This window comes from Peromyscus maniculatus, chromosome 6 (assembly GCF_049852395.1).
Source record: "Peromyscus maniculatus bairdii isolate BWxNUB_F1_BW_parent chromosome 6, HU_Pman_BW_mat_3.1, whole genome shotgun sequence".
NCBI lineage: Eukaryota > Metazoa > Chordata > Mammalia > Rodentia > Cricetidae > Peromyscus > Peromyscus maniculatus.
The window spans coordinates 119,208,188-119,232,430 of record NC_134857.1 but is presented as its reverse complement, the minus strand read 5'-3'; the positions used below and the strand labels follow the sequence as shown (position 1 = coordinate 119,232,430).

At 37.3% G+C, this 24,243-nt stretch overlaps 1 protein-coding gene across 1 annotated transcript in view; it reads right to left on the bottom strand.

Annotated features, from left to right (window-relative positions):
* Nucleotides 1–17,948: 17,948 nt before the first annotated feature.
* The window catches only part of Stpg2 (sperm tail PG-rich repeat containing 2), a 467,029-nt gene continuing 460,734 nt past the window's right edge, over nt 17,949–24,243 (bottom strand). The window contains exons 13-14 of the mRNA XM_042280009.2: nt 22,651–22,796; nt 17,949–18,372 (exon numbers count right to left, since the gene is read on the bottom strand). Coding sequence (XP_042135943.1) covers nt 18,372; nt 22,651–22,796 — 147 coding nt within the window. The 3' untranslated portion in view covers nt 17,949–18,371. The remainder of the gene's footprint in view (nt 18,373–22,650; nt 22,797–24,243) is intronic.

The window sequence follows — 24,243 nt, the reverse complement described above, 5'->3', positions numbered from 1 at the left end:
TCCCATGTACTTTTCTTAGCTTTGCTCCTCCAAATGAATTTTGAAGCAGGAAGCAGCAATTTGAAACATCCAAAGACATAACACAACAAACTGGCACTCTGTCTGTTTTCAAACTTCATATCAGCTTTTATTTTCCAGAGAAAGTGCATAGCTGCATAGTGAGTCACTTTCATATTGGCATTAAGACATTAATATCTTTTGCATATATATTATAGCTTGCGGTTTTGTTTTTAGGAGGTGCCTGTGCAAAAGTACTGTATCTGCATCTATGTTTGTTTCTAGTGTTTTTTCTTTGGGTCTTTTTCCTCTGTTTGTTTGTTTTGTCCTATTGCCATTTGTTTATTTTTTTTGTTTTCTCTTATTTTATTTTATTCTTCTTCTTCAAATGTCTGTTTCCTTTCCAAGGAGAGACAAAAAGGTTGTGGATTTCAATGGGAGGGGAGATAGAGGGTATCTCATAGGAGTTGAGGGAGGGAAACACATTATGAGAACATATTATATAAAATATCTATTATCAGTCAAAGAAAATTAGAAAAACTATATATGTGAATATGTAGTAGAGCTCATATATATATATACATACATACATACACACACATTATATATATATATATTATATATATATAATGTGTGTGTGTGTGTGTGCGTTAATCCATGAATAAGAATCAGCATCCATCAAAGGATGAATTGAAATGATAGAATGAACTATGCCACTTCCCACTAGCAAACTAACTCTCAAAACAGACAAAAATAAGTGATCAGGAAAAAGGAGATTAAATGAACTAGCCTGCTCTGCTAGTGTGTGAGCAGAATGAAGAAAAATTAAAAAAAAAAGCCATGTACAGAAGGCAGCAGGGAATAGAGTGTCTGACTCTTGATCAGAGAGGAGGAGCAACATCCTTGTGCTAAGGACATGAACACAGAGTGGGGTGAATAGCTGTCTCTCCTTCCCAAACTGAGAAAATGCAATTACTGACTTTGTAAGTGGACATGTTTAATTAGGCTGGACATGTTTAATGAGCAGTTTTAGATTCAAACCATTCTTTGATGTTGCTGAGGACTATTTTTCAGAGACACAATTGCCTTACAGTTTAATAACAGGCTCCCAGCACTTTCCATTTATAAATAATTTCTACCTTAAAATATACTTAATTAATAAATAAAAACAACATATTAATTTCATTTCTAGTTCCCAGTAAACATTGTTTTGGGTTCTATTGTACTTCACATATTTACCATTGCTATTTTTAACATATTTATTGGGATTCCCTCTTTTACAAAAAAGTGCACAGTTGACATAAACTTTTTGAATGTCAGCCCTAACATTGTTTATGTCAAAGAACATAAAATGAGAGTGGACAGACTGGCATACTTTCCTTTCTCGTGCACATCCTGAAATAAAACACAGAGTTTTTGTTGTGGATTATATACGAAATGTCTCCTCCAAAGGTTCTAGTGTTGAAAGCTTGGTTCCTAGCCTGACACTATTCAGAGGTGACTGGATCATGAGGGTCCTGACTCCTTCAATGATAAGTAGATGTAGTCTGGGTGAAGGATACTTAGGACACTAAAGCTATGGCTCACAAGGTTGTACTTGTCCCTGTCCCTTTTAAATAGAAAATTTATGTAGTTCTCATCCATTTCTCTGTCACTGGGTGATCCCTGTGTCTTTCTTGGGGTCCTGTTTTCTAGGTAGCCTCCCTGGAGTTGTGAGTAGCAGTCTAGTCATCTTTGTTTTACATCTAGTATCCTCCTATGAGTGAGTACATACCATGTCTGTCTTTCTGAGTCTGGGTTACCTCACTCAGGATGATTTTTTTCTAGATTCATCCATTTGCCTGCAAATGGATGACCTCATGATGTCATTGTTTTTATCTGCTGAGTAGTATTCCATTGTGTATATGTACCACATTTTATTTATCCATTCTTCAGTTGAAGGGCATCAATTGAAGATCCTTACATTAATCCACATACCAATGAACACCTGATTTTTGACAAAGAAGCCAAAACTGTACAATGGAAAAAAGAAAGCATCTTCAACAAATGATGCTGGAATAACTGGATATCAACATGTAGAAGATTGCAAATAGATCCATATCTATCACCATGCACAAAACTCAAATCCAAATGGATTAAAGACCTCAACATAAATCCAACTACATTGAATCTGATAAAGGAGAAAGTAGGAAGTACCCTAGAATGCATTGACACTGGAGACCACTTCCTAAATACAACACCAGAAACACAGACACTGAGAGCAATAATTAATAAATGGAACTTCCTGAAATTTAGAAGCTTCTGTAAGGCAAAAAACACATTAAATAAGACAAAATGATAGCCTACAGAATGGAAAAAATCTTCACCAACCCCACATCTGACTTGGGCTGATCTCCAAAATACATAAAGAACTCAAGAAACTAGACAGCAAAACACCAAACAATTCAATTAAAAAATGGGCTACAGATCTCAACAGAGAATTCTCAACAGAAGAATCCCAAATGGCCAAATGACATTTAAGGAATTGCTCAACATCAAGCAAATGCATATCAAAACAACTCTGAGATACCATTTTATACCTGTCAGAATGGCTAAGATCAAACACACTGATGACAGCTTATGTTGGAGAGGATGTGTAACAAAGGGAACACTCCTCCACTGCTGGTGGGAGTGCAAACTTGTACAGCCACTCCGGAAATCAGTATGTCAGTTTTTTGGAAAACTGGGAATCAATCTACCTCAAGATCCAATGATACTACACTTGGGCATATACCCAAGAGATGCTCTATCCTATCAGAAAGACATTTGCTCAACTATGTTTATCACAGCATTATTTGTAATAGCCAGAACCTGGAAACAACCTAGATGCCCCTCAACTGAAGAATGGATAAAGAAAATGTGGTACATGTACACAATGGAGTACTACTCAGCAGTAGAAACTCAGCCTGTCTATTAACAACCAGAAGAAAGCTAGGAGAGTGACAGTGACCATGGCTATCCCTCACCACCCTCAGAGCAACTTGAATGCAGTTTGTTTTGTCTGCAAAACTGCAAGGCAGAATGTCTCTTTCATTTAAAGCACACAGACTACTTTATTAGAACACCAGTGCAAACTGATGATCAGCTTAGACTATAGATTTTAAACATAAAGCATTCACAACACTACACACAAGAAGAAATCTATATAAAAGTATAGTTTCCAACACTGTCACTGAAGGAGTAACTGGTCCAACTCAATGCATTTTGTTCTTGTCTGGCTCAGTTTTTGTTTCTTCAATATTTCTTTCCGAGTCCTGCTTCTCTACCCTTACCTTGGATTTTAGGAAGAAAGAGCTGATTAATAAACATCTTTATGACATGACAAAGGTAACACCTTAGGTCCAGAGAGCCTTATGGAGTACATCAAGCCCCAAATGAGGGCATTTGTGTGCAGTGGTGAGGCTGTACCCTAGAGCAGAAATGATCCCTTTAGGGGAATCAGATTACCCCCCCATAGGCAATGAAGACTCTTTGAGAGACCCTGCCAAACCAAAAGTGATACAGTAATTCTCCAGGCCTTACTAACCAGGACTGCTCAACAGTGTGCATACAACTTGGTCCCAGCAACAATCCTTTCTCTATTTAAACCTGAAGTTCTAATCAGTACCCTACTGACAGAACGGAGGTCACTGAAGCCTTTATCTGCTCCTCCTCCCTTGTGCAGCTACATTGGTTAAATCTCCTTTAGTTGCCTTTCACCAATACTCTTCTCTTTAATTGACGTAACTGGGACAGGTGGCCCAGCTTCCTCTGTTGGGACACCCTTAGCCAGGGCTTCTGCCTTAAACCCCAGGAACATAATGAGCTGTGAAGGACAAATGCAATACTGTTTCCGAATCTAAGCTTTGAAGCCAAAATTCAGAGGGAACTTGATAGGAAGCATGCAAAATTTAACTTATATTTTAAAGGGATGAGGCTTGGAGATTAGTTCCTTTAGTAATTCTGTGTAAGAGAAAGATGGTTCTGCCAATTTAATGGTTTGAACCTTCTTAGAGTGTTTAATATATCTGTGTATATATCCAGTTATTTAAAAAATTCAGACAGGCACAGTGGGAAGGGAAATACTATGTTGTTTCTTTCATGCCCTCTAGCACTCAGTCAAAAATGGTGCCCCAATGGTCAGAGAGAGTTAATTCATATCCCAGATGACTCACTCTCTCCCTAGGAGTAGATCGCTCATTGGCCTGACAAGGTCATTCTTCATTTTAACCATTACCATGGCATTTTATATTGTCAAGCACTATGTGGTTTTGCAATCCTTAAAATCCCCTAGTGAAGGAAAGGAGATGACAAACACAATTATGTCTGATTTACAGACCGGGGAACTGGGACTCAAACAAGAGACAAAGCCATCATTGGTAAGGGCCATCCCAGAAGGGAAGGTTAAGGTCTGTGTTCATCATGTGAAGTACAGGAATAAGCCTAAGGGAGATCAGCTATGCATACAGGTTCTTATGTTTCTTGGAACTTTAGAAACCCACCCAAGCTGATTCTTGTCAGCAACCATCTGTCAAAGACTAAAGGTATACAGAAAGTAAAGCACAAATTTATGTACTGTATTGAAATTTTAGCTACTCAGGATTAGAGATGCATATAAAATTAAAACGAAATATATAGTAACTTAGCATTGACTCTCTGAAACTGTACCAGAGGAGTAAGGACAAAAATTCTTTACTGTTTATGCTGCTTTGACTGTGAATAGTTAAAATAATCAGAACAGAGTTTTCTGTTTGCTTAGGAAAAAACTGAAAGGATGGAGTTTTCCATTATTTAGTAAATTCCATCTAAAAAACTATATAAACCTGAAAATACCACAGTTTCTAATGTGTTACTAATGTTAAGATCAACCTTTGATTAAGCATTCCAAAAAGGGCATTTTACCTTCTTTGGCAGCATATAAAACCATCAATTGTCCAGATACTGAGTGTCAAACAATGATAGACTTTTTATGGTGTTTGAGGGAAGTACATTCCTAAGGCCCCAGTTCCTAAAAACTTACAAAAATTTAAAACGTAGTGTCTGAGAAACCCCTTCAGAGTGAGTCAACATTTGATTCTCAACTGGAATCCAAGCATTGGGCTAGAGGACAGGTGCTTAGCTGAATTTCACACTTCTTAGGTGGAATGTTGAACATTTCATATCTATTTTAAGCTGAATCCAGAGATGCAGACAGCCAAAGGAGATGAGACTTTTTGTAATTTAATGTTTACTTGTTTTGGCTTCATAAAGTTTCAAATGTTCTAACCCAGTTTTCCCCTGCCAATCAGAGACATAGGTTTGTCCTGATGTTCCATTGATTCTAAAATCAATGACTGTACTCTGGTGTTTAAGAGTATGATTGCTCTTTCAAAGCAAGCTGCACAGGCAAGGTGGTCCTTTGGAGTTTGATCAATTTTTACCACAATGAAGCAGAAGAGCTAAGAATCAATGTGATGACCTAATTATGATGAAGCTGTTCAGTTTCTACTGTTGTGTAGATGCACAGATTGAATTTACAGTTTGGTGGCTGACAAGTGTAGGGATAACTGATGCGAACCTATGGCACAACATATACCAACTTCATTCCAATTAATTTACAATTTAATAAGAGGAACACAAATTAGAATTTGTTCTGTCATCTAGTTCATCCCCTTCAATACATTCCAGAATTCCTGGATTCACAGAATCACCTAGTATGTGATAAGCCAAGTAACTTCCTGACTGAAGAAGCAATTGATATCATTTAGTCACATGTAATAACAGCTATGCGTCTCCTGATACTGACACAATTTAACTTTAAAACAGAATCTTGCCTATAGTAAGTACTTGACAGAAGTTGTTTGAAGAGAAACTAAACCTCAAAAGACTTCACATGATCCCTTTATTTGTAGGACATGCTTTCATTGAATGTTTTCATTTTATCAACCAGATACCATGTAGCTCAGTTTAGATTCCCTTCTTAAAATATACAGCTAAGTGAAAATTAGTATATTTTGGGAAGTTTCAAGAGTAGTAGGCTTCCATATGTCTTTTTCAAAAGATTTCCAGTATTACTAATCCCTTCCCTACTCCTTCCTCTATCCTGTCCTCCACTCTCATACCCCTGTTCAATTTTTTCTTTCTTGTTCTATTATTCCTTTTTAACTCTTTATATCAGTTCATTCTACCTCCCCTGTCAAATGCAACTCTAGATACCCTTAGTAATTTCCAGAGCTCTATTGTTAATCCAAATAAAACACACACACACACACACACACACACACACACACACACACACACACACGTCTTAAGAGTCAATGCTAACATCCACAGATGAGAGAAAACAGTAACATTTGTCTTTCTGGGTTTGAGTTACATCACTCTGAATGATTGTTTCCAGCTCCATCCATTAGCCTAACAATTTCATTTCTCTTAGTAGCTGAATAATATTCCAATGTTAAATATGCCACATTTTCATTATACATTCATCGGTTGATAAACATCTAGGCTTATTTTAATTTCCTAGCTATTGTGAACAGAACAGTAATGAGCATGGATGAGCAGATGTCTCTAGAGTAGGGTATGGAGTAGTTCAGATACATACTCAAGAGTGATACAGTGGAATCATGTGTGTTTTTAGCTTTTTGAGAAAACTCCACACTGATTTCCATAGCTGCCAGAGTTTGTACTCCCAGAAGCACTGAGTAAGTGTTCCCCTATCTCCCCATCCACACCAGTATTTGTTAACAATAGCATGTCTGTATGTTTGTTAACCTCAGCTATTCTGACTGGGGTGAGATGAAATCTTAAAGTCATTTTAATTTGTATATGGCTAAGGATGTTGAATGCTTAACCATTTGTGTTTCATCTTTGGAGAACTCATAGTTTATTTCCACACTCCTTTTTATGATTTTTAATTATGATTTTTGAAATAATATAATTACATCATTGCTCCTTTTCCTTTCATTCCTCCAACCCTCCATGCACCCACTCCCTTGCTGTCTTTCAAATTGCTTTTGTGTATGCGCGCGCGTGTGTGTGTGTGTGTGTGTGTGTGTGTATTCATAAATGTATAAATATAACTGTATTATGTTACTAGTCAGTATATGTTTCCAGGGCTACTATTTTGTGCTGGATATCCAATTGGTGTGGTCTTTCCCAAGTAAGCCCTCAGCATTCCTAAATTGCCTGCAATTCTTTGTCCAGGATTGAGGTCTAGTGATCTTCCCTCTTCTGGATCAGTGTGTCTGCTGGTGCTGTATTTGTTCAGATCATGTTTGGCAGCCATGCTGTGAGACTTCACAGGTATAGCTTCTCTGACATTTCTAGAAGGCATAATCTCACAGTTTCCCTGTTCCTCTAGTTCTCACGATCTTTCTGCCTTCCTCCCACCATTACCCCAGAGCCTTAGGTACAGGAGCTGGTTGTGTAGACGTACCATGTAGAACTGTGTTCTTCACCTCATTGTGATAGGTTGTAGTTTTCTGTAATTGTCTCTGTCTGTTGCAAAGAGAAACTTCCTTGATAAGGGGTGGTGACTACACTTATCACTGGGTTTAAGGATAAAATATAAGTATGTAGTTAGGGAGTATGCTGGTTTAGTAAAATGGCAGTTATAGGTTCTCCTCCAAGGTCCATGATTTCACTAGTCCTGAGTAGTTGGATAAGTTTCCAGCAGCAGGATTGATTTCCCTCTTGTTGAGTGGGCCTTAATTCCAATTAGAGAATTATTGGTTACCACCAAGGTATGAGTATCACATTTCACCCTTAGGGTAATCTGCCATGCTGACTGTTATTGTGATTCTTAGACATCTTAACTGGATGGAATAATTGCCTCTCTTCTTTGTAAGCTTCTGTGGCACCTTCTGGTACCATGAAAGCTGGTCCTCAAAGAGGAGGCATTCAGTTGAGATCCAGCTTGAATGCTCCATATCCTGTATGTGAAGTTCATGGGGACTTCAGCAATAAAGACTTACCTTCTATCTCTTGGGGGCATCCAAGGGCAACAGCAATAGCTTTAATCTTTTGGGAGTTCTTTGGTTCCTCGTGTCTGGTGCTGGAATTTTTGCTAGATAATCTTGGGAGCAGCCAAGATTTACAAATTTCATTTCAACCATATATGTATGCAAAATCTTACACGTAATAATTGTATTTTCAGATAAGTAGTTAATAGTATTATTCCTTAGGACCTTTGCAGACATTTTTACTGCTATTTTTATGTCTACCCTCTTTCTTCTGTATTTATCTCCCTCCCCTTTCTAATTAAAGCCTCCCACTGTGGTTGATATATTGTGCACCCCAATAAACTTATCTGGGGGATCAGAGAACAGAATAGCCACTATATTAAACATAGAGGTTAGGTAATGGTAACACATACCTTTAATCCTAGCATTCAGGAGGCAGGGATCCATCTGGATCTCTGTGAGTTGAAGGCCACACTGAGAACAGAGCCAGGCATGGTAGCGCACACCTTTAATCACAGCACTTGAGATCTCCTGTCTTGTTTGAGAAAGACACACGCCGTTAATCCCAGAAAGTGATGGCAGGAAGCAGAAAGGTATATACGGCATGATGAGCAGGACTTAGAGGCTTTTTAAGTTTTTAAGCTTTTAGCAGGAGTTCAGCTGGAAGAGGACTTAGAGGCTTCCAGTTTGAGGAAACAAGATCAGCTGAGAAGTTAGGTGTGGGGCTTGTTCTGTCTTTCTGAGCTTTCAGCGTTCACCCCAATATCTGGCTCTGACTTTTTTTTAATTAATGAGACCGTTTAAGATTCATGTCACATCCCTCCATTTTCATGTCACTTACACCCTCCCGTCCCCTTCTTTATTATTCCTCCCCCATGCACTGCAGTGGTCTCTCTTAACTTTCCTTTTTTCTGCAGTTATTTCAGATTACATACTAACATCTGAAGATTTAGAGTGAGGTACTGCAGACTAGAGAGAACATGTGGCATTTGCTTTTCTGGGTCTGGTTGCCTCATTCAATGTAATCTTTTCTAGTTTCATCTACTTATCTGAAAATGTCATGATTTCGTTTTTCTTTATAAATGAACAGTGTCCCGCCATATACACATACCACATTTTCATGATCATTCTCCTGTTGAAGGACATTTAGGTTATTCCTGCTTCCTAGCTATTGTGAATAAGTTGCCAATGAACATACTGTGGAGTAGAATGTCAAGTTCTTTGGGTATATGTTAAGGAGTGGTACAGCTGGATCATACAGTACTTTTTTTTTTTTTTTAAGAATTCTTCATACTGATTTCCAGAGTGGCTGCATCAATTAGCATTCTTACCAACAGTAAATGAAGTTTACTCTTTCTTCAAGTCTTGCCAACTTTTGTTGCTAGTTGTTTTGTTGATCTTTGCCATTCTGACTGGGAAAGATGAAAACTCAAGGTTGTTTTAATTTGCATTTCCCTGATGGCTAAGCACACTGAACATTTTTAAAATGTTTCCCAGCCATTTATAGTTCATCTTTTTATATCTCTGTTTATTTCCACACCTCGTTTTTAATTGAGTTCTTTCCTTTATGTTAATTTTTAATGTGTGTGTGTCCCAGACAGTAGCCCTGTGGTGGAGGTGGATGCACTGCAGGTACAGATCTTTCTCATCTTCCAGACTGTCTCTCCTTCACTGTACAGAAGCTTCTTAGTGTTAGGAAGTTCCATTTGCTTTCCCTCTGATAGAGAATTGCTTGTCCGGTGTATATATTTTCTCTTGTCACTTATATTTAATACCGTATCCCAAAAATCCAAGAATGAATCCAAAATTATAGAGAATTTTCTTCTATAGTGTCAGCTGATTTAAATCTTTTATTTATTTTTTCTGTTTTGACTTAAGCTTCATACTTAACATGAAGAAAGGGCCCAGTTAAATTCTTTTGTATGAGAGTACCCAATTCATTAAATAAGGAAACTAGTTTTTCCTCATTGAATGGGTCTGATACTTTGATAAAAGGGAGTTGATAATAGATTTATTTATTTATTTATTTCTACATTCTCAATTCTATTCCATTGATGTAGCTATCTTTCCTTATGTTAGTATAGCACTGTTTTTTATATAGTTTTGTAATAAGTTTTGGAATTAAAATTGAACTGAAAATTTTCATTGTTCATTTTCAAGATCACATTTTAAATTCTACACGAATTTTAGATTTTTCTCATCCATAAATCATTAAAAACTTGTTAGTAATTATGTTAATTTATGTTGTGTTTTGGGGAAAGATTTCTATTTAAAACAGGATTAAATGTTAAAATTCATGAGTCCAGGATGATTTTTCACCTAGTTAGCTTTTTGACTTAATGTTTTATAGTTTTCATGCTTATTAAATATTCATTATTTCATTTGTTTTTATTTTATTAATTTTTATCTTACTTTAGCTCCTGTTTTATTATTAGTTTTCCCCCTTTAGATTCTTTTAAATACCCAGATTTAGAGTGGTTAGATTTATAGAAAATTTTAAACATACTTATAGTATACAAGAAAGACAGAGCCAGGCTTGGAGTTCCCTGGTATAATTCCAACCTATTGAGAGGCTTAAGGAGGAAGATCACAAATTCAAAGCCTTCCTGGTTTTCAGAGTGAGTTCCAGACCAGCTTGATTAACTTACTGTGACCTTATATCAAACTAAGGAGTCATTATATGGGTAGGGATGCATCTTGTCAGGTAATGCTTACCTGGCACATGCAAAGTCCTGGGTTCAACCCCAAGTACTGCAAACCCAAACCAGACCAAGATATGGGAAGAAAGGAAGGAGGGAGGGAGGGAGGGAGGGAGGGAGGGAAGGAGGGAGGGGGGGAAGGAGGGAGGGAGGGGGGGAAGGAGGGAGGGAGGGAGAGATGGAGGAGGGAGGGAGGGAGGGAGGTGATAGTATTCAGGGTATGTCCACAGCCACTGTTTTGGTAATCAGATGTGATGAGCATGGCTATGATGTCACAGTAGAAGGTCTCACATCTTAGGTCGTATTCTTCTTCCCCCCTTCTTTTTATTTAAAATAAATTCTTTTCTCACATAATAAATCCTGAGTACAATTTCCCCTCCTTCTATTCTTCCCATTTCCTCCTCATATTCCCTCACATCCAGATCCACTCCCTTTCTGTCTCTCATTAGAAAAGTACAGGCTTCTAACAGATAATAATTAATTAAAATAAAATATAAGATAAAACAAAATCTATAACACTGAAGTTGAACTAGACAAACAAACAAAAGGAAATTAGCCCAAGAGAAGGCACAAGAGTCAGAAACCTACTCATTCTCACACGCAAGAGTCCCAGAAGAACACTAAACTGGAAGCCATAATATATACTCGGAGGACCTGGTGACAACCCATGTAGGCCCCATGCCACCAAAAGAGAAATGGAAACACCAAGCCAGCCATAAGCCCTTTGATCTATCCTGGCTGCAACATACCCTAGAGTGAGGGGAGAACAAATCTTATGGAAGTAGCCAATTAATATCTTGTTTGACTTAAGGCCCATCCATGAGATCAAACCATACCCAACGCTGCTTGAATGACCAAGATCAGAGACCAGTTAGCCCAGGGACCTGGGATAAAACCAAATACTATTGTACTGGGCTAAAATCAAACAAAACATAGTTATAAAATGACTCCTAATGATATTCTACATAAGAAAATGTTGCTACAATGAAAATACAAAAAAAAAATCATGTTATAAAAGGATAAACAAATGTAGTCAATAATCAGGGACTATTCATAAAATAAAATTAAAAGCATAAGTAAAAATTACCAAATGCCATATAAATAATAATATAACTCAGGAATAATTTTATGATTAGAAGTGAGAGTTATAAGAATTTAACACTCAGGGTTGGGGAGTTAGCTCAGTGGTAGAGCGCTTGCCTAGCAAGTGCAAGGCCCTGGGTTCGGTCCTCAGCTTTGAACAAAAAAAGAATTTAACTCTCTATCACTAAAGACAAAAGAGCTCAAAGGATGGATAAATTATTCAGTTATGATCACAGGGAAGAGCTAAATAAGATGAATCATGTGCAGGTATAGGAGACGAAAACTGGGAATGAAACAAGATTCAAGTAAACACTTCATGAACTAATTCAGCAATGGGTTTAGCAATCTTAACCAACATCCTTATAAATCTGTAAATCTACCTCGCTGAAACACAGGAAGCCCCTGAGGTCTCTCAGGCATAAGCATGAAGTAACTGCCTGAAAAATACTTCATAAATAGTAAAGTAAGCACACGATTGATGCCATCAATGGTTCATGACTTACAATAAATTATGGTTAAGGAACAGCCAAAATTCTCTTGGATAATGGCAAGAGATAAGTGGCTTCAGAATAACACATGGAGTCTGCTCTTTGGGGGAACATATCATGCTAGACCAATGCATTTGAAAGTTTATGTCAGTCTGTACACATAGTAAGATATTTAGCACTCAACATCTCATGGGCAATTATGTGGAGAGGTGAACTCTGCCTGTAGCAAAGCTAATGTGAACACACTGGTGATCTAGAAATTGAAAGTTTAAATTGGTAGATATATTATTCATGAAAGAAATAGTTCTTCATTTATAGAGATTTTTAAAAAATAAGACATAATGCATCTGAGACTTAGAACTATTGTGTGTTCTTTTAAAAAATCAATTCATAAACCATATTAAGAGAACCTTCCTGATATTCCTACAGTTGATAGATGCTGCCATGCAGCGCTCCGTTGCCGGAGGGCAGATTTTACCAAATAGCTCTGTCTTGTCAGACCCTTCAAATGGTTGACTCAGTGGCAAAGAGCCACCTGGCACAAGATCACACTCGTCTATAGGGTGGCTGTTTTCAAAGTATGAAGGCCAGCCTGCTTAGCCCAAAAGTGTATCTCTGCAGTTCTGTCCCATCTCACCTCCAGATCACCCTGTTAAAAAAACGGGGCTGTCATAGAATCTAGAGTGACACCTTGCTTCTCGCTTGGTTCTTTTTCTCTTCTTCCACATACTCTTCTCAATGTTGAATTCAAAGAGCTCCCCAACACACACACCATGTTCAACTGGATAACCAAGAAAAAGCAGGCTACAGAAAAATTGTTATTCTTTTAATCATTCCTAAGGTTGAGGCCTCCTGGGCTTTTCCCCATCCAGTTTGGCATGCTCACTGGTACCCTTATTCAGCTCATGTTCTGTTGGTCATGTTGGTGAGACTTTGTGGGGATAGCTTCTGATGTTACCAGGAGACGTAATCTCACAACAAACTTCCTGATTTGCTGGCTCTTAACATTTTCCTTCTCCCTCTTCTGCAGGGTACCCGAGTCTTCAGTGTAGGAATATTTTGTAGATGTATCCATTGGAACTGAGCTCTGCAGTCTTCATTTTGATTGGCTGTGGTTTTCTTTAGTGGTCTCTGTCACTGCAAAGAGGAGTTCCTTTGATGAGGGGTGAATACGACACTTACGAGTGGCTTAAGGACACCTGTTTGTAGATCGTTGTTAGGATTCTGCTGGTTTAGCAAATTAGCAGCTATAGATCGTCCTCCAATAACTATGACTTCACCAGCACTGAGTAGTTACCTAGGTTTCCAGGACCAGGCAGGTATTCCTCTTGTTGATCAGGTTTTGTGTCTAATTAGAGAACTATTTGTCTACCACCAAGGTCTGTGTGCTACTCTTGCACCCTTTGTGCCATGCTGGTCATTGATGTGGTTCACAGGTGCCATAGCTGGGCAGGACTGTTGTTTGCCTCCTTCCTGACACTGCAAAAAAGAAAAAAAAAAACTAGAGGCAACCGAGTAAAACTTCTCCAGGGAATAGCACATCAATTGGTTGTCCAATGCCAAATAGTCAGCCCTAAAAACATACATACATGTAACATTACATGGACTCAACAGGTTATATTTAGTAATATATATGCATATATAAGTATATACATCAATGCAATGCAATAATAATTAATTTTAAAAGAGGCTATGAGTTTGAAGAACACTGGGAGGGGTATATAGCAGGATTTGGTGGGAGGAAAGGGAAGAAAAATTAGAAAATAATAAATAAGCAAGTAAAGAAATAAATCACTTGTAATAGATGATAGGAGGAATGATTTTTTTAATTTAAGGTCATAGATAATATTGGACAGAGAATTAAGGCTCAAGCTATTCAAATATAGAAGTCAAAGGAAATAGGCTTGAGTTTACCTTGAGCAATGTCACTCACTGTTTTATAAATTTGCTTCTCCTCCATGTACATGTGTACTTCACTGCTAGTAGACAAAATGAAAAATACTAATATAATGAAAAAAGCCATAAAATGTAAAAGCAGAAAAAAAAGAAATAAAGTCTATGATGAATTTATAGTACTGGCTCATCTGTGGTTTATTTCTATTTTCATTTCTGATATTAGTTTATAAAATTGCTTTAATATTGTACACAGATTTTGATTGACTATAAATTACTCCCATTCCTTTTTCACTTCCAAAAGCTTGTTTTAATAGTTAATAACTGAATACATCTTCTGTAGCTTAGGTAAATACATCTATAAATTCAAGTCACTTGTGAGTCTTACACATTTTTTGAATACTTGAGTGGATATAGCAAAATATCACAAATACAAGAGCCCAAAGAGCAGAAGATTTGTGTTTCCTGTTTCTAGAGGGCAGAAGTTAGAGATTTAATCATCATCAGGGTTGATTTTCCAGGGCTGTGAAGAAAAGAATGTTCAATGTCTCTCCCAGGTCCAAGTGAACTGCTGTAAATCTTCAGTGCTTCTCAGCCTTAGCTACACCACCATCACCTCTGTCTTCATTATGGTATGATGGTCTCCCTGTGCATGTTTCTGTATTCAAATATGCATATTTTAGAAGAACACAGTTACACGGAGTTAGCCTCCACTGTGATTACCAGCATTCTCCATCGCACAGGCTGCTAATTGCTTACTCATAGAGAATGTGCTCATAGATGGGGCTCCAGAGTCTCTTGTTTCTTCTAAGAATGTAACTGTCACAGGTAAGCCCCAATTTCATGATTCTCAAGATCTCACTTGTTCCTGATAAATTTCTTTCAAGTATTGCCTCTTTCTGTCTCATATAAACCATGTAAACTATAATCCTCTTTCAGAAGATTCAGGCAACTCAATATTTGACATGCATTTTTCTGGTTTACAATGTCCTTGAAATTATTGTTTTAAAAAATGCAAACTCCACATTTTGTAGAAAGATTTGTATTGTCTTTTGAATTATTTCCTTTATAACATGTTCTATGATATATAAAGTTGTTCAACCTCTATGATGGAGAATTACTGATGGCCATGCTGAACGACTTATGTTCTGGCCACAGAACATATGCACAAGTGATTAAGCAATTTGCTTAGGATTCCATGGCTAGGAGATGAAGTCAAGATCTCCTCTCCAGTACCTAGTAGTTTTGAAGTATTTTCTAAAAGTTATTTTAGTTCAATTATTCAATTCAATGGAAGAACATGCCTTCATTAATGAATTATCCTCTTTGTTATTTTAGTCATTAGTGATTCATCTTAGATGCATTAATGAAGATATTTTATAACAGATTTTCTTGAGTTGGAATGCACTGGAACATCTCCAAAGTACTTGAATTTTTCAAAATTACATTAATTTTAGGTTACAGGGATAAGTCAACATGTCTATGTAAGTTCTATAGCTTTTGTCAAAACTCAAAGTGTCGATTCTTTTGAAATGTGAGCAATGATTTAAATCATTCTCTGTGACTGATTTGTCTTCTAAAATAGTATTAGTAGTAGAGCATCTACCAAGATTTTTATATTTAATATTTAAACTTATGTGTGTGCTGAACATGAATCTGACAGCACAGGAACCAGAGTAATAGAAGAAAACTGAATGTTGAGAATGATTGAGAGAAAGAGAGAACTCTAAATCAGCAAAGTGCCTGGAACCCTCATAGCTAGGAGAGTTGGAAAAGAAATGCAAAGGAAAAACACTCACAAAATTCCAACTATAACCCCACCTTTCAGCAGGGTGCCCACCAATTCAGCTAGGGAAAAAGAAAGTAGAACAGTATCACCATTTCCAATCATAGCTGCAGGGAGCTCTAAGCACTGGAGAACTTCAGGGTCCCACAGTGCATCCATTCTAGGGGCCTGCTGAGCTTCCTATCTGCTTTGCAACCTAGGAATACACTTTAGACATTTTCATCCTATAGAAGACAAATTGCCACAAAGGTCACATCTATTGCTGCCTTTCCTTAGGAACTAAGATGAGTCCTGATGGAAGCAGAATCAGGTGCTGGTGTACCCTGGTTTAGTATCTTGTTTTAGGTCTAGCAGGTTCATAGCCACAAGCTTGAGTCCTACTCACATGTGCCCCTTCTGTAGTTCCAGAGCTGTAACTGCTGGTGCCACAACTTCTGACTGATTATGAGTACCCTGGAAAAAATAAACTTTACATCACTGCGCTCAGGAACCATGCATGCTGGAATTATAACACTTGGCATTACTGATACTTCCCAAGGGACTTGGTGATAGATAGTACTGCCACACAATTGAAACTATAGCAGCTACAGGGACACAAACAAGTGTCATCAAGTGTTCATGTCTTTGAAACTGAGGAAATACATGCATGGGATCCCATATCCGTGACAAAATTATAAAACTAACTTCATTTATTGCTGTAGTCTAGACTAATGATACACTCAGAGAGACTAACAGCATTGAAAAAAATCTCAGAGATACCTTATTACCAAAGCTGAAACACCAAACACCGACCCCACTCAAGTCCTGTATCTCACCTCAGAGCCAAACTGTTTTCCCACAAGAGTGACTACACAAAACTGCAAAAAGTGACTATCAGAGCGTAAGAAGGCACACCAGCACAGGGAAACTCACATAAAAGGAAACATGGCTTCTCCAGAGCAGAACAACAGTAACTTTCCAGCAGTAGATTCCAAACTGAAATACCGCCAAAAGAATCAAAATAAAGATACTAAGAAAACTCAGTGAAATGCCAAGAGAACACAGATAGACAATACAAATAAGTTTAAAAAATACAGTGGTATGTGAATTTGAAATTCAACAACAAGATATATATATATATATATATATATATATATATTAAAATGTCAGAACTTTGGAGCCTAGTTTGGAATCAATGCGATAACATTTGTACTAGAACAAAGAAAGAATTTCAGAACCTGACAAGTCTGAGTTTAGGTTAACAGATAAAAGAAAGGAAGAAAAGAAAGGAAGAGAAGGGATGGGATAGGATTTTAAAAAACCTGACAAAATATAATAGCAGTGATACTATTAACTGAATCTTCCCATTATTATCAGTTCAGAAGGTAAAGAAAACAGGAATTTGAAATTCACATGAAATAATGGCTAAAGGTTTTAAAAAGTTTAAGAGATATGCATATCTACATATAAGCAGCTCAAAGGAGCAGAACTAAGTATACTTACCCTCAAATGGGCCATCATTGCACATATCATATCATGCTCATTGACACATGTCATGGTCAAAATTATGAGAAATAAAAAAAAAAAAAACATGAAGAGCCCTGTGCCAAGATACACAAAGAAATTCCAATCAGACTTCCAGCATAGTTCTCAATAGAAAACTCACAGGCTTGCATCAAATGCATGAGATCCTGCCAGCAATGGTGACTGTACTCAGCAGAACCATCCTTCAAAACCAAAGTCAAAATAAAGACTTTTTCAAATAAGTGTAAATTGAGGGAATTCATCACCACCAGATCAGCTCTATAAGCAATACTTACTGAGTCTTGTCCTAGGAATCAAGGATAATAATCACCATCATGAAGGCATATGTCATAAAGTGTGCAGAATTGCCATAAAGTACCCCATAATGATATTCAAATAGTGTTGCTACAGAAAATCAAATGAATATCCATTTTCCCAAACACATAGGCCAGGGTAAAGAATTTGTCACGACTTAATTACTTTTTCCTTGTTTTCCTATTTGCACATAAAATAAGCACAAAGTAAAACACAGCAAATATTCTTTTTGAGATTTTTTTTTAATTTTATACTCAGAATTTCAGAGAAACAAAGCATAAGAAAATCAGTCAGGTGGCTAGCACACACACAAAGTAACAACAAGTATTTTTTTTACATGTTGGTGTTCAGAATGTTGTCACATTCTCTGGTTAGAGAAAGATTCTAAAGCTTAAAAGAAAAGCTCTCATTGGCTGTCTTTATTTAGCACTGTATTTCCTATGGCTGCATCAGCAGTATGTGTTTAGAAAGAATGCCATGGAGAAAAGGAATTAAATGTGTTACAGCAACAAGCATCTCTGTCTCTAGAAGTCAGACAGGAAACTGTTCTTTAAGCAGCTGATGGATGACATCATCACACTGGTGTACGTCTCTGTGAAGACTGCTAGCTTACCTTTCTGTCAACAGACGTTACCTTTGGGATGCATCTGTGAGGACAGAGAAGTTGTTTCAGTAACTGATGCTCTACTGTACACATCTCTACCTAGACCCAAATATGCTTTCTGATTACTTGTTATTATGCCAACCAAGAAGCCGGCGTGGCAGCTCAGCCAAACATCATAGTTGTGGGATAAATTTTACAATGTGCTCTTTGTTAAAAGCTAAATTTATTAAGTGCCTTCAAGTAGTTGCTCTAAGTCCTGGCTTTGGGTTGTCCTAATGGTCTGTTGGAGACTTGGGCTTCCTAAAATTGAACGTTAGTCTGTGAGTTGTATCTGCAACTGTATGTTGTATTGTAACAGTAGCACATCTAATAAAACAATTCCAGAGAGAGGAAAAGAGAAAATATCAGCAAATAAGCTCTTGAATTTTTCATGATAAACTTAATACACTGCTTTTTACCAGGGACAAATGGTCTGGGAGTGAAGTTCTTTACAATACAGTTACTTATATAATATACTTGCAATATGTAAGAGGCTCTATTAGGGTTGACCTGTGGAGAAATGCTAATCTATTTCTAAGCTTTGTGTCTGTGGATTACACACAACAAACAGTGGTTTGATACCTTCTACAGCCACGAACAGCTGGATACAGATGAGCTGGCACAGGGAAAACTAACAGCATGAGAGCTTGTTCAGGTTCTACCCCTCTTACTGTCTGACATGTTCCCAACTCAGGAGGTGGTTATTTTCTCACTTTCAAGTATAGGACACTGCTCTGTTGTCTAGATTTTCCCTTTTCCACAAACATGGGTTGGACTATTGTCAGTATTTGAATGTATTAGCTCACTTATCTCCTTGAGAGTTAGTGTACAGTCGCTCAGCCAAGCTTTAAATGTCTCTCTAATTGTGTCATAACCAACCATGTGCTTCTCATGAAAGTTAATTAAAGGATGGAGACTCCGAGTGGCATTATATTTACTGGAGTACAGAATAATGCTGCATGCAAATACAGTAGTTTTTGCGAGCAATTTCTACATTGCAATGACAATGTAGAAATGCCTAAACATAGAGAAGATGGAAGGCAGTCTTCTTGTCCATCTATAATGGTGAAGCTAAACAGGGCCTTTGTTTGAGGGAGCCTTCTCTCAGGGGATTTTATTTCAGACAAGCAAGTCTAGAGCACTAGAATGTTTCTAAAGGAACTTTTTTTGTATCATACCATGTAGAAGAGGTCAATAAACACCTAATAGTGACATGTGCCATCACAATATAACTTTCAAAAATAATAAATCTAGAGGTAAATTTAACTAATAAGTAGGCATGTGTGGTGATATTGTGGAATATATTCCTGCTACATCTGGTGCCCAACTTGTCAGGTACAAATTCACGAAAAAGCTACTTGCCTGTGGCCGTGCAGGCCTGAGCTACACATTACCAGTTGTGGTGGCACACTGGTTGGATTTACTGAAGGAGGCAGAGGCAGGAGGATCTGGAGTTTGAGGCTGGCCTAGGAGGCTTGCTAAGGACAAGCTGTGGTGGGACCATGGAGGCAGCAGCTGCTGCTCTGAGTTGCTGGCTTCTTCACATCGTGTTGGTGACTGTGGTGATGCTGCTACCTGGGACAAAGGGTTACTGCTGCTTGTTCAGAGAAGAATTGCCAGAACCATCGTGTTACAAGAAAGCATCAGCAAAGGTCGGTTTGGAAAAGTTTGGAAAAACAAATGGTGGGGAGAAATTGCTGTGAAGATATTCTCTTCTAGGGAAGAACGTTCATGGTTCCAAGAGACAGACATTTATCAGACTGTGATTGCTCCAAACCTCAGAGGACACACACACACACACACACACACACGGACACACACACACACACACACACACACACACACACCCATGACCACATCTAACAGCAACTTTGAAATCTTCAAAAGGATGACAGGACCCCACAAAGATGATTCCACATGGACTATGGTAAAGCCATTAAGCTGATTAACACCATGGAAAGATCAGTTTTGGACTACAAACTGCTCAGGATAATTTCCAGATGGCTAGCTGAGATGATCCAGATTCACAGACAACTCGAACAAGTACTTGAGAAAAGCCCTACATTTTCCCATTATTCAGAGCCTGGACAACAAATGATACAGCTAGCTCTCCCAGTACCTGACAATTAACCCCAAAATTTTCTTTTCATGGTTCCCTAAAAATGTCTTCACCCCCAGAAAGCAGGAAGTAATTTTAAGAACACAACACTCACATTCCCAAGAGGTGGGGTGGGTGTTTTCTCATCATTCAATGGCTTATGGATAATTGTTATTGTTTATGGTGGTTGGTTACAAGTTATTAATTGTTAATGGTCAAAAAAAGCTAAACAAAGGAGATTAGACACAGGGTTCTTGTTTTTAAAAAAAGAAAAAAGAAGATATAAAAAAGGGTAGATCATTGAATCTACTCTGAAAAAAGGGAAGATATAGAAATGATAAGATAAAAGGTAGATTTTTGGATCTACTCAGAAAAAAAGAGAATATGGATATGATAAGATTAAAAAGGGAGATTATTGAATCTACTTTTTTTTCAGTTGTCCAAGGTTGTCTCCTTTTGATGAATCTACTTTTAAAAAGGAACTACTTGTTTTAAATAGGATAAGTAATGAAAATTTTTGTCTGAATTTGTCAACTGTTAGTGGGCTGGACATTGTTAATATATATAATGAAGTTTTTGTCTGAATCTGCCAAATGCTAATGGACTAAACATTGTTAATGTAATTCTTAACTGTATATACTGTATATATTTTTTGGATATAGTTTTCCTTGTATTAGTTATAAGCTTTTTTAAATTTTAGACAAAAAAAGGGGGAATGTGGTGATATTGTATTCCCCTAATAAACTAATAAAATTATCTGGGTCAGAGAACAGAACAACCACTAGATATAAAGGCCAGAAAATGGTAGCACACACATCTTTAATCCTAGCCTTCCAGAGGCAGAGATCCACCTGGATCTCTGTGAGTTCAAGGCCACACTGGAAACAGCCAGGTATGGTGACACACATCTTTAATCTCAGGAAGTGATGTTAACAAGACAAAGAGTTTATTCATACTAGTCAAATGGAAGTTTTAGAGCTGAAAAAGCACAATAATTTAAATTAAGAATACAGTAGATGTACTTAACTTCAGGTTAGATGATGGAGGATTGATGAGTACAAGATGTTCTTAACAAAACATAGAGTGAAATATAAAGAAAATAGTCTCCAATACATGAGACCATGTGGGATACATTAAACATAGGACAAATCATGCTCATAACCACACTATGAAATATGGGTGAGCCAGGATTTGGAACAGCAATACTTGAAAAAATAATAGATGATAATTTTTATGTCTGATAAAAACCACCAAATCACACAATTTAAAATATTGCAAACATCAAAGAACACTGAGGCAGACGCTAAGGGTAAGAAAACCTGGAAACATTAGGTCTGTGTGTTGGCTTATGCTATGTTTTCTCTGATCTCTGAAAGCAGATAAAAGGCACAATCTTCAAAGCAAAAACAGCTCATTAAGATTATGGGAGACAGAGACGATAATATACTGGCAGTTTCAATATGCAGAAAGAAAATATATTCAAACCTGGATTTTTTTTTTAATTTAGCAAAAATCGTCCAAAAACTGAAATAAGGACATTACTTTTCTATAGAAAATACTCCTAAAGTACAATAGCTTTTAATAGCATAGACACTGAAATGAGAAAGAATCTTTAGATACAGCAGCATCAAGTTGTTTAAATACAGTCCTACCTTACAAAAAAAAAAAAAAGATCAGTGCCTAAGGCACTATCACAGTCATCATGATGCATTCATTGGTTTCCAGCTACTGTCTACTAATGCTTTATATGAAAAGATCTATTTGTTCGTCTAAATGTACCTAGAACTACAATTTGTCCAGAAAATGCTCAAGCTGCCATATCATATAATCCCACAATAGCTGGCTAAATCACAATATTAATTTATTATAATTTAGTATGATACAATGTATTTCTTTCTAATGGAAACCTATGTTAACTAAGAGCTAGTAACTTAATCACATTAAGGTAACTCCCCTGTCTTGGCAGTAAAAGCAAAAGGAAAAGCGGACTATGAAAATCAGATTAGCAGTCAAATGTAGAAGCATGAAGATGATCTTTCCTATAATCTCTTAATGATTGGTTGGCGCTATGAAATCAACTAATCACTGTGGGCAAAGTGAAGAATCTGATCAAGGGATGATACCTCAGTGGAAGTGGTGTCACACATACGTGTCTCTATGACTCTGTGGGCCCATTATACTCACCAGTTAGAATGCTGCAATTTATCTCTTCCATATTTTGGTCTGGCTTTTTGTTCTGGACAACAGGCATTTCCTCTCTTAGAAGATGAACATGGCAGAGTGACATTGTATGTTCTCTTCAGAACACTATGTCTTAAAAATGGACTGAGCTGAGGAGAAAACAAGAGCAACTTATTTTAATTACACCATCCATATACTTTAAAGGATTAGTTTAGATAAGTGAACAGTGATCTCATTGATACAAACTAACTCACTGATATCATTCATTAATACCCTACATGTTTGGATTAATATCTATAAGTGTTCTTTAACATGTAAAAAAGTTATTAATCATGATCTTAACTAAATTGTACTTCATATTCTTGCCAAACATTATATATATTTGAGAGAAACCAAACTCTTTAGTGAAATCCACAGCTCTCTAAAATGAAATACATATTTTGCGTGTATTATGACCTGTAACCTTTATTTTTTAAAATCTTTTGTTTCCAGTGGAAGCAGATACTATTTTTTCACACATGCTTTCTCCCAACATTTGTCCTCCTGACAAATACCTGGTATATAAACATGTAAATATCATCTTTCCAAGACTATTTCAGTAATGTGAACATGAGGTAGCAAGATACAGCCCATTTAACTTCCCAGGCAATATACCAATGAAAACACTGAGAAGAAAAAGAGTTTGAAGCAACTTTATAGGTGATTAAAAGTAAAATTAAGTCAATGTCCATTCACTCACTGATATCTAAGAGTCTTTGGAGAGATTTGAAAAATCAGGATGATGAAATTGTAACTCTGCTGAAGTCATCCCCATGAGCAGAGCAAGCCTAACACACAGTGGTAACACAGCCCACAGCCCTTGCAACCCCCCCCACCCCCTCACTCCCCCACCCTCCACTCCCCCACCAACTTATTTCCGTTGCCTTCCCTGTGGACACACACAGTAGGACTGATGGAGGAGCTGGGAACTGAGGGGAGTAGTTTCAGCAAACAAAATGAGAATTTTGCATTCTAGGGCTTCCAGTTTTCCATGAGGTTTGATTGTGATAAGACAACAGTAACAGACGTTAAATCAGCTTTGAACAGGAGGATAATCAGCAGTGAGGCTTACAGAGGCTCCCAAACTTTAATTTCCTCATGTTTGAAATGGAGTCAGAGCTGTTTTACCTTATATTACCTTATATTTGCTGGAAAAATTAACTCAGTTAGGAAATATGAAGTAGTCCTTAGCAGTTCTCTCCTGCTTTCCATGTTTCTTCCCTGTAACTAATTGCCCCAGTCTGTAGGTTACTACCCTACCAGCCTGTAATGTCTCTGGTTTCTTACTCTAGAGCAGTGGTTCTCAACCTTCCTAATGCTGAGACCCTTTAATACAGTTCCTCATGTTGTGGTGGCCACCAACCATAATATTATTTTCATTGCTACTTCATAACTGTAATTTTGCTACTGTTATGAGTCATAATGTTAACATATGTGTTTTCTAATGGTCTTAGGCAACTCCTGTGAAAGGGTCCTCAGGCCCCTAGGGTGACCCACAGGTTAAGAACTGATGCTCTGGAGTTTTTTTTCTCCCCTCTACTGGTTCATCTGAAATAA